At 45.2% G+C, this 12,195-nt stretch overlaps 1 protein-coding gene across 2 annotated transcripts in view; it reads left to right on the top strand.

Annotated features, from left to right (window-relative positions):
• The window catches only part of LOC138569274 (multidrug resistance-associated protein 1-like), a 1,459,677-nt gene that overhangs the window by 1,316,041 nt on the left and 131,441 nt on the right, over nucleotides 1-12,195 (top strand). For both annotated transcript variants that reach the window (XM_069647112.1, XM_069647111.1), the window contains one exon: nucleotides 3,891-4,057. In XM_069647112.1, coding sequence (XP_069503213.1) covers nucleotides 3,891-4,057 — 167 coding nt within the window. The remainder of the gene's footprint in view (nucleotides 1-3,890; nucleotides 4,058-12,195) is intronic.

Genomic DNA, 12,195 nt, shown 5'->3' with positions numbered 1-12,195 from the left:
GAGGCAGCCCCAACAGGGGAGGCGGCACGCCTCTACCAAAGCAGTGACGCTAAGTTCAGGGTCCCTTCTCACGCAACCCCAGTAGGGGGACGCATTTCCAACTTCACCCAGGCTTGGGAAGGGATCACATCAGACAGATGGGTGCTGTCAACAGTATCCACAGGATATTGTATAGAACTACTGCAGCGTCCCCGGAACCATCCTCCACGACAAAGAGTACATTCTTTAGAACATCAGAAAATTCTCCTTCTGCTAGAAAAGGACGCGATAGAACTCGTCCCGGGACACCAGGTAAACAAGGGTATTTATTCAACTTACTTCCTTGTGCCAAAGAAAGATTTGACAATGCGCCCAGTATTGGACTTACGGCTTGCCAACAAGTATGTCAAGCCCAAAAATGTTGTATGACCACGCTACAAGAGGTAATCCCCCTCCTAAAAAAGGGGGATTACATGGCAACCTTGGATATGAAAGATGCTTATTTTCATATTTCCATGTTCCCAGTGCACAGAAAGTATTTGCGCTTCAAGGTGGACAGTCGACACTACCAATTCAAGGTACTGCCCTTCGGGATAGCTTCAGCACCAAGGGTATTCACCAAGGTACTGGCGGTGGTGGCTGCACACCTAAGCAGGGAGGCAATCCCAGTGTACCCTTATCTGGACGACTGGCTCATAACGGGGGAAACCACAGGAATTTGCAGGACAAACTTTCAAAGGACTATCGACCTCCTTCACGAGTTAGGCTTCTCAATCAACGAGAAAAAGTCAAGCCTGGTGCCAAGCACCTCAAAACAATTCTTAGGAGCAATCCTAGATACCCAAGAGGGGTTGACCTTTCCTTCAGAAGAAAGAATTCGGAATATACTACTGCAAATTCCGCATTATCAGTCCGGTCAACAAATAACGGTACGCAAAGCAATGCGTCTACTGGGCATGATGGCGTCATGTATTTACCTGGTTCCCCACGCGCGCCTGCGCATGCGTCCCATGCAGGAATGGTTGGCGAAACAGTGGTCTCAGGCAAGTGGTCAGTGGGACGATCTAGTGGTCGTTTCACCAACACTGGTACAAAGCCTTCACTGGTGGACAAGAGAGAATCTCGCACAGGGAAAACCCTTTTACGATCCCGAGGTACAGGCAATAGTCACTACAGATGCATGTCTGACAGGGTGGGGAGCTCACCATCTCCACCATACAGCTCAGGGTGTCTGGTCTCACTCAGTGGCCAAAAACCACATCAACCTGCTAGAGCTTCTGGCAGTATTCAGAGCGCTTCAGGCGTTCGAGCCCCACCTACTAAACCTGTCAGTGCAAATCCGGACGGACAGCACAACAGCCATGTTCTACCTGAACAAGCAAGGAGGGACTCGCTCGCCAAATCTGTCCAAGCTTGCCCAGAAAATCTGGATATGGGCACTCAGACGGAACATCTTCCTGTCATCACAACATGTTCCAGGGGAGCTCAATTCCCTAGCGGATGCTCTGAGCAGAGACTCCCTCCCAGAGGAACACGAATGGGTTCTACACAGAGAGGTCGTAGAAGATATCTTCTCTCAGTGGGGTTTCCCCATTATAGACTTATTCGCCACAAGCGAAAACAGACAATGCCCAGGATTTGCATCCAGGTTCCCCCAACCAGACTCCCAGGGGAGCGCCCTGTTGATGAACTGGTCAGGGATGTTTGCGTACGCTTTCCCACCAACTCCTCTCATCAGGAAAGTGGTGAACAAGATGAACAGAGAGTCGATGACGCTCGTCCTAGTTGCTCCCATGTGGGCAAGACAACCATGGTTCCCACACCTACGCAGGATGGCGGTGTGCGAGCCCATCAAACTTCCAGCCTGGTACAACCTACTGTCCCAGCACCAAGGTCAAACAGTGTACCAACAACCCAACTCAATGAACCTGGCAGCATGGCTCCTGAGGTCATAGAGTTTGGACATCTCAATTTGCCACAGAGGTGTATGGACATCCTAAAGGAATCCAGGAAACCAAACACAAGGCACTGTTACTTTGACCAGTGGAAGAGGTTCGTTATCTGGTGCCAGAGTAGATCAATCAACCCGGTTAATTGCACTCCTTCCACTATTGCTACATACATTCTCCACCTGCTGGATGCAGGATTGGTTTTTAACTCACTGAAAGTACACCTGGCAGCCCCGTCGGCTTACACCACTTCCCATAGCAAGGTTTTGTGGTGGAAAGTACCAGTAGTTAAAGCCTTCATGGAAGGAGTAAAGAGACTTCACCCTCCCATTTCAAACCCACCACCAGGGTGGGACCTTAATGTGGTGCTAGCCAAGCTCATGGGTCCCCCTTTCGAACCCATGCATAAAAGCAGTCTCAAACACCTGACTTGTAAAACGGCCTTCTTAGTAGCTATTACTTCTATAAGAAGGGTCAGTGAAATTCAGGCTCTGTCAGTGCAGGATCCCTCCTTTACTGTCCATAAAGACAAACTGGTTTTACGCACACACCCTAGGTTCTCACCTAAATGTATATCTAAATTCCATGTAAACCAGTCCATTGAGCTTCCGGCTTTCTTCCAGGACCCGCAAAGCTCGGCTGAGGTGAAACTACACACCCTAGATGTGCGTAGGGCGGTCCTCTACTATGTAAATAAGACCAGACCGCTAAGAAAAACAGATCAACTGTTTGTCTCCGTAGCTACAGGCAGAGAGGGGGATCGCGTCTCTAAAGGTGCCATCTCTGAAAGAACTCTGCCTTTCACGCCAAGAGCCCACTCTACTAGAGGCATTGGGGCCACTCTGGCTTTCATTGCAAATGTACCCCTTGACACCATTTGCAAAGCAGCTACTTGGAGCTCTATTCACACTTTTACTCAGCATTACTGCATTGACACCCATTCCAAGGCAGATACACAAGTGGGACAAGCGGTTCTAAGACACTTATTTGCTCATGACCCTTCTCACATCCCACCTCCTTCTTCAGGTACTGCTCGCTAATCTATGCACAGCATGTGATCTAAGCAGATCCCACAAGCCTCAGAAGGGATACATTACTCACCGTAATCATATTTCTGATGCTTGTATCTGCTTAGATTCACATGCGACCCACCCTTCCTCCCCTCTGAGAGAAGGCGCATGATTGCTTGTAGTCTTACCTTTCTGTCTATCTGCTTGGATTATCTGTACTCACGCTACTCCTCATGCTACCTCATGTCAGAAAAAATACAATCTGAGGATCCTAGACGCGTGAGGGATCTTGGGTACAGTGGACGTCATATATATATATTCAACTTATATATAACACCAACCTATCAATACAATCCTCTCACACCACACACATACCCACTCTTCATTACCCACTCAAACACTCACGCTCCCTTCGCATACCCCACTTGCTTTTCTCCGAAGAAGGTGCACTTAACATCTATGTGTTACTCCTGTACATCTGGTAGTTCAAATGGAATAACCATTATTCTGGGGGCGCTAGTGTCTTAAATACCGGCACCATGAGTTTGGCCTTCGTACTGGGCCGCACTTCGTACTGGGCCGCAGCCCTTCTTTCTTTTAGCTACTCGCATTCCTACCTAATATTTCAAAGATCTAACTTGATACATTTATGTGTGAGTGTACGTGCGTGCTTCTTGCTGAACCTACTAATTGGAATGTGATAATCAAGCAAGCGATGAAGCCTCATTGTCTTTGTCTCCAACACGGCCTGCGAGTATTCATGCCTACTCTTAAATGCAGCATTAGTTCATGTTACAACCGTTACATGCATGCAATGTATTCTATGTGACCTTATCGCAAAGCAAATGGCTGAATACGGGCCAAATGGGTGAATTACTTGTTCAGAAAACGCATAAACTCCATCAATGTATGTAAATATACTAATATTTGTTGTTATTTTTTTTCTCCATAGGATCCGGTTTTATTTTCTGGCTCTTTGAGAATGAATTTGGATCCATTTGATTCCTATACTGATGAAGATATCTGGACAGCGTTGGATCTAGCACACTTGAAAAACTTTGCAATGAGTCTTCCCGAGAAACTCAATCATACCTGCAGTGAAGGTGGAGAGAATCTCAGGTGAGCTCAAGTTAGGAAGTCATTGGGAATATTCAAAGAGCGTGACAGAACTCCATGCAGCTCCTGTGTTAGGTGGTGGGGGCAGGGACTTTTCAGGATATCACAGTAGGCACAAAGCCTGTGTATTTCCCTGGATGGCAGTAATATCACAGTCCCCCTCTACACATTTCTGTGGTGGGGGCACTTGTGGGTTTTGCATCTGTCTATACTAAGGCTGTTTCTAATGAACCTTCCCTTGGATTGATAATTTGCAGGTTACTTTTGAACTCATTATTGCAAGCAGCCATGATATGCTTAGGTTCTTGATCTACAAAGTCATTTTACAACTTCCACGTTCAATCATTTGGACATTGGCATCATGTTCACAAATACTATTTCACTTGCACATGAAGACTATTCTGACTTCATTTTATTACAGGAACATTAAAGTACATTATTTCATGCATATACATCATTAGAAATGACCGGTTAAGAAAATAGGAAGGCTTTAGTAGATCTCCTAAATGTCAGCAAGTTAGTAATGACCTAGACATATAGAGGAAGTGCATATCCATAATATCGAGCCTGAATAGATAATCTTTCATCTTCTTTCCCTGTGATTTTAGACTGTCAGGGTCCCACGTCTGTAGCTATGGCTTACCTTTAGCCATGCGATAAGAAGAGGCCAGTCCATGCACAGTAGATCTTGAACAGAATGCAGCCCTGCACCACGAGCTACTGTAAAGAACGAGGGAAAGCACTTATTGAATCTACTTTTTTACCTTAAAATGGCTCAAGTAGCTGTGATCTACACTCTGAAAGCTTTGAATTTCGTATGCTGGAAGACCCACATATAGAGCACTGAAGTAATCCTGCATGGAGTTAATTAAGCTCCCTACAACAAACGGGTGAAAAGAAGGAGGCAGAAGCCAGCAAAGCTGAATGTTTAAGAATAGTGATGATATGTTAATTCATGCTCAAATAGCATTCCCAATAAATGCATAGGTCTCTCACATGTTCTGTGAATGGGATAACTTAACAAAAGACAACAGGCAGAGTATGAAGATTGGCAGGGTTCAGCATAAGGAGGCTAGGTCCCAATAACAAAACCTCTTTCTTGGAAGGGTTAAGTTTCAGTTTGCTGTATCTCACCAAATTACTGACCTATTTAAAGGATAAAGATGAAAAGTTGTCAGGATGGCTGTCAACAGGTGTGTCATCATCGTAGGCATGGTAATGCAAATCCAAGGTGGCCAAGAGATTCATTAGGGAGTGCAGGTGAACATTAATTTAGAAGTGAAAGGGGTGAGCATGTTGTTAATTCGCAACATTGTTTATTATAAAAAGTAAATCATTACCAGTATCCTCTATGGTGTGAGGGAGGGGCACACTGCAATCACAAGTATGTTAATGGTGCTCATAGCATCTCAATTTGACTCTGAAAAGGAACCCAGTATATACAAACTCAATCATTTGTCAATTCTATCAGGTCCTGAAAGACCTAGCAACATATTTTTAAACATTTTGCAACCGATTTGTAAACACTTTGCATCAATCTGTGAGAACCATTTTTAGACACTAGATTGTTCGAAGTTTTGCAAAATAGTCATGATTGGATACTAGTCATTTGTGACCCTTCAAACATATGCATTTCTGGTGATCATGTCTGCCGTTTTCCTGAGAATAATTCAATGCCCTTTCCTCTTCTCAAAATACCGTCCTTATGACATGGTAGTTGTAAGTTGATGGAGTTCCCTGTGCAAAATAATTTGAAACTAGTTGGTTCTTAACCACTTCCAAATTTGGCAACTATATGTGCATAATCTCAGGAAACTGTGCTATGGTTTAAGTGCCACTGCTCTGAAGTATTCCAAAACTGGATATTTTAATAGTATGTCATTCCGAGTTCTGGAAAAAATCATATACTGCCAGCTCCAGAACTACTTCAGGAAGCCCTGCCTTGTTTCAGGGGTGCACAACTGATTTCATCAGAGGGCCGAATGTACCTTGCATGCTGCCTATAGTGGGCCGGAAAGTAAATGTGGTAGGTGGGGCGAGGGGCAGTAGGCAGGGTGGGGACGTGCCAGGAGGGTTTTTCAACCCTCCATTTTTATTGAACACATGGAAAAAGACCAAAAACTATGCCCCATGGCCACCACCCTGCAACCAAATACTGTGCACATGGCCACCATGCCCCACCAAACACTATTGCCACCACCCCTAACCAGACACTGTGCCCAATAGCCCACACTCCCACACTATGCCCCATGGCCACCACCCCAAACCTATGCCCCGTGGCCACCATGCCCCCACCAAACACTATGGCCACCACCCCCATCCAGACACTGTGTCCCATAGCCCACACCCCCGCACTGTGCCCCATGTCCACCACCCCACAACCAAATACTGTGCCTGTGGCAACCATGCCCCAACCAAACACTATGACCCATGGTCACCACCCCTAACCAGACACTGTGCCCCATAGCCCACACTCCCACACTATGCCCCATGGCCACCACCCCAAACCATATGTGTTTACAACAAAGCAAAGTACTGGTGTATCTAAGGTTGGCCCGTATGGGGTGTGAATAAATTAAAGTTATTCATCCGGTCCCAAAACCTTTATATCTAGTATAATTCATAGATATTGCATGCAGTCAGAAATTAAAGTCATTCCTTCAAAATGAGACATAAACATTATGGAAATTGCAAATTAAAAGCTTTATATCAAAGAAACAGAAAATGATATACAAAAGTAAGGTCTAACATGTAACAGCATGTAAAAACAATGGTTTAAATGGTACATACACGAATTAGGTGTAGAATCATTAAAAAAATTGAGAATACGTAATGAAAAAAACTTTTTTAACATAAGTTAGTTAACAGTCACAGTTGGTTGACAAATGAACTCTTAACAAGTGAAAGTATGAAATTGAAGAAAATGAAATAAAGAAACAGTAATATTCATCGTAAGCTGTAACCTTATTGAGGAAAACACGTGCCCCTTGTTGCGGGGCAATTGTGAAGAAACAAATAAGTTAATTATTTTTCGTATCCCAAAATCGAAAATTATTATGTATTGGGATTGGGTCTGCCTACGCATCAGGGGGACAAAGTAAAGGAGACAATGCAAAAAAAGGGGAGAAAGCTAATTGGTAAGGTGTCCTTGTCCTTTGATTAATTGTTTCAGAAAGGAAGGGATCCTAAATGTTGCACTGTGAGGTGATGAACCTTGTGTCCCCTCTGGTTAGCACTGCGTTTCGGCGGTACAGACTCCAAAGAATAATGATCTTCGTATCTGAAAAGAATACTCCGCCTTCATCAGGGCAATAAGTAGCAGGACCCTTTCACTTTGAACAGATGAAAACGATTGTAAAAGTAATTTCCGCTCCCCTTTATCTAGTGTCTTGCTGGAACTTTCACTGGTATCCCGAGAAGAAAATGCCCATTTTAATCTCATTTATCCAAGACCAGGCAGATTCGCAGCCAGGGCCTCCCAGTTTCCGCTTCCAAAAATCACGATGAGGGACAAAAAGAAGTATAGGTCTTGCAGTAACTTTCCCGGTATCCAGAAGAAAATGCCGACCTTGATCTCAGCCAGCCGAGAGCACGCAGATTCCCGTTCCTCTGGCAGCCAAAGCCTTCCAAGTCCCCACCCCAAACCAAACACTATGCCCCGCGGCCACCATGCCCGAACCAAACACTATGCCCTGTGTCCACCATGCCCCAACCAAACACTATTCCCCATGGCCACCACTTCCATCCAGACATTGTGTCCCATAGCCCACACCCCCACACTATGCCCCATTGCCACCACCCCCCAACCAAACACTATGCCCTGTGCTCCCCACCCCCAACCAAACACTATGCCCTGTGTCCACCATGCCCCGACCAAACACTATGCCCCATGGCCACCACCCCCTACCAGACACTGCACCTAGTAGCCCACACCACACACTATGTCCCATGGCCCTCACCCCTCAACCAAACACTATGACCCATGGCCCCCACCCCCCAGTCAAACACTATGCACTGTGGCCACCATGCCACAACCAAACACTTAGCCCCATGGCCACCACCCTTAACCAGACACTGTGTCCCGTAGCCCACACTATGCCTCATGGCCCAGACACCCCAACCAAACACTATGCCCGGTGGCCACCACGCCCTGACCAAACACTATGCCCCATAGCCACCAACCCCCAACCAAATATTGTGCCACATGGCCCAAACCCCCACACTATGCCCCATGGCCATCACCCCCAACCAAACACTATGCCACGCACAACCCTAAACAGAGTGACCAGTAGACTGCATCAGTGCAAGAGCCTTTTCACAAAAACAGTGAGCTAAATGGCATTAGCATCAACAAATTAAATTATCTGCATCCCGGTTTCACTACTAACTCAAGTGTGCGATCCTGGGTAAATCATTTATCGCACTGTGCCTTATCTGCACCTCTACATGTGATTCACTTCATAGCTTATGTTAACATATCATGCTTTCATAAACAAACAAATCCTAACGACTATAGAGTTGCTGCATATCTTATAATAGTGCAATTTAGATATTTTTCACAAGAAAGTTATTTGGCTTACTTATGGTGACCTATTCTAAAATCATTTCCATTGTACCTCCAAGTACCAAAAACTGATGATGCTTCTTGCAACGTCCTTTTCTGTTAAAAATAAAATGGATTGGTACTTGCGAATAGCGCTATACCTCCCAGATGTTAGTTGTACATGGTCATTGAACAGACAAATTATTTTTGCTGAATCTTCATCTTTTAATGATTTTCTTCCCAAAAAGTCAGCCGACGCGTGTTTCGACCTATGTCGTCCGCAAGGCTAATACAGTAACCATAGAACTACATTACAAGTTAGTGAACCGTGTAAATACAAGCGTAACAAATAAGCTAGACATGTCAAATGAAAGGATAAAAAAAAATATACAAAACATAGACGACAATACAAAATTAATAACCAGACATTGGTACATTATACCAAGAGTTACTTATTTGTTACGCTTGTACATACACAGTTCACTAACTTGCAATGTTCAATGACCATGTACAACTGATATTTAGGAGGCATAGCACGATTCGGCATTACCAATACATTTTCTGTATTACATAACTAAGGTCTTTATGGGCAGACCTTGAGGGATTGGCGACGCAGCCTGCCGCTTTAACTATTGATAGTGGTTATAAGGCACTCTCCAAGATCGGGACCCATACACACTTTTTACGTCCTCTTCTGTGAAGTTCCGTCTATTGGTGCAATCAATTGGCATGTGTAGGAGTTAAAATGCCATTTGTCACTAATGTTATCAAAAGAAGTTGACGGTGGGGTGGAGGGCTGTCGTGCGTGTATGGACTCGCGCACAATGGATTTGGGGGGGGGGAGTTCCAGGATTTTTTTGCGCCTCGCCCCAACCCACTCTTGCAATACTGGATGCTCCTCTACACACCCCTCAAACCCCAAGCACACACACACACGAAAAACAACGCAAGCCCCCCCACTCCCCCCGCTTACCAGCACCGGGGATGCAATCACAGGTACTGGAAGACGAAATGGTGCCTGCTCAACGTGCTGCAGCTGGTGTGGCAAGGCTGAAATGACTTCCGGCAACAAGCCACGCCACACCAGCCGCAGTGATGGCCCTCTGTTGGTGGAGCATGTGCACTACGTGCCTCGTAAGAGCTGCGTAGTAAATGTAGTCCACCTATAGAGTGACAGTATTTTCCTGGCCCGGCAATTCGAAAAAAACGTTCTTAATGGAAGGCGGCGATTGCTGCTTGCAGGCCGCTATCCATTAGGAAAGTGTCTCATCCTGGTTGGCCCGGGAAAAGCAACATGCCCAGCCGTATTTTGCACATGGGCCATTTGTTGTGCACCCGTGTTTAGACCAATGAGGGGTACATAATCTGCCCCCTGTTTCATCTTGGACCTGCTAAAGGACATCAAGGATGGCAATTCAGAGAGCGCTCCCATCCTACTGGACATCTTGGCAGCCTTTGACACCATCACACCAAAATTCTTCTAAAGAGACTATAAGATATAGGAATAAAAAGAGTTTGCTAATCTGTATCACCTACTTTCTCATAGGGAGAACCAAAACCATCATCATAGCTCTCTGCAGACCCCAGCCACACCAACTAACCTGTGAAGTACCCAAATGATCGATCCCCTTGCCTCCCCTGTACACCATTTACATGACTCCGCTGCTGGATCTCATCAGCCAGGCTTGTCTCACCTGCATGCAGATGATACACAGAAAATCTATGAACTCTAAAAACAACCTCTCAACATAATCCCTGAAACTAAAGACGTGCCTTTCCCAGGTGAGCACTTGAATGACAATAAACATAGTTCTGTTTTGGTTGGCTTAGCCCCACCAAAACAGATCTCATGAGTTGCAGAGCGACTGAATCAAACACCACCTCAGTCCCTGGAGAAATGGGCACATAGGCAGCACCATCATGCTCAGTTAAAAGCCTCAGAACCACAATGGTCAGTGGCCTCATGCTTGAACCACAGTTGAGAGCCACTGTCAGAAGTTACTTTTTCCAACTTATCACTACACAGCGCATCATGCCTTATATGTCCTCAGCCTGCAGGACCATGGCTGTGATATCACTAGTTCTGTCAAGACTGGAATGCACAAAGAACATTTATCTCAGCCTCCCTGGATACCTCATGGAAAAACCTCAGGGAGTCAAAAATGCAGCAGCCAGACTATTCCTTTGAAATGAAAATGTTCGAAGACATTACCCCAACACTGCTGATTCTCCATTAGCTCAAAGTCGAGTTAAGAATACTATTAAAAATCCTCTGCATCGCCCATCACGCTTACCATGGAAATTCCCAGTATCCTTTGTCAGGAGGTTCCAGCATTAGCCCGCATTGAGAGCTCAAAAGCCCAGTAACGCTGTTTTAGTACTAATTCCTAGCTTCAGCAGGAAGTGTCAGCAGGGATTCTCGTTCTTGCTACTGGGCACCAAACTCTGGGACTCACTCTTCTTTACAAGTACCTTTGCATTGAAGAGGACCATCAAACATTCAGAAACAGCTCATGATGTAGATCTTCAACTAACTGTTATAAACTGCTTAACCAAGAGTTGGTCTACTATACACCCCATCGACAGACCACAACTCATATACCTTACTCATATACCTTTGTCTGGAAGTGTGTCCCTGATCCACAATCTTCAAACTGAACTACAACTGCTGAAGCCAAGGAAAGACCCTACCTTCCATCTGAGGGCATTCTTTTCCTGAACCCTCACTAACTTTCATACTTTTCTCTATGTTTATGGCCTGACTTACACCCGCCAACATCTTGTCCGTTTTACAACACAATCACTCCCCAACAGGCCGCCCATAAGGCCTAGCATATACATTAGAGTTTTATCCTTCCCTTTGCTATCAAGACTTTCACGAGGTCCATCACAGCTCTGCCAACTCTAAGACCTCCACTATGGGCAACTCACTGAGTATTCCCTCCCTGAACACCGAGCATTTCTATTAATACACAGGTAGCAGGTCCTTCCGAGCTGCACTCATCAACACATTTTTTCTGCATGGGGCTCTTCCTCTATCCCAATGACTGCCCCGGGCCACCCATCTTTTCTACTGCGCCAGGCACAGCAAGGTCAACATTACTGACAGAAGGGATTTTTTTTCAAGAATAATCACCTAACCTACCATATATCACATCTCCCAAGTAATTGTCCTGCCCATCCTGTAAGAAGTAGGCATCCGAATGGAAGTGGTGGTGCCACACCATTATTAAGGGTATACCAACCCCCAACCGAAGGAGAGTTGACTGTAAAGAATCTGACGGACTATAAGAAAGAGGATGAACTATACGAGAGTACATTCAGAAAAATAGTAAGGAGCATATCGAGGACATTGATAGGTCTCGCACCCTCTCAGTATCAGACCTATGAACATATATGAGGAGCTACAGCAGCTCATGAAAAAGACACTGTGAATCAGGAAGAATAGTCTTGATTGACTTGTTACTAGCTAAGTGGCATTATCAGACTTGTTACACCATGGACAAATCCTGAAATAACCCCCCGAGACATGCGGATAAAGGAAAGGCGCTAGAAGATATATTTGGGCAATTTTGTAGTTATTAGTTCAAGTAGTAGA

Source organism: Ambystoma mexicanum, chromosome 2q (assembly GCF_040938575.1).
Source record: "Ambystoma mexicanum isolate Mex_15411 chromosome 2q, UKY_AmexF1_1, whole genome shotgun sequence".
Classification (NCBI taxonomy): Eukaryota; Metazoa; Chordata; class Amphibia; order Caudata; family Ambystomatidae; genus Ambystoma; species Ambystoma mexicanum.
This window is presented reverse-complemented; position numbering and strand designations above follow the sequence as displayed.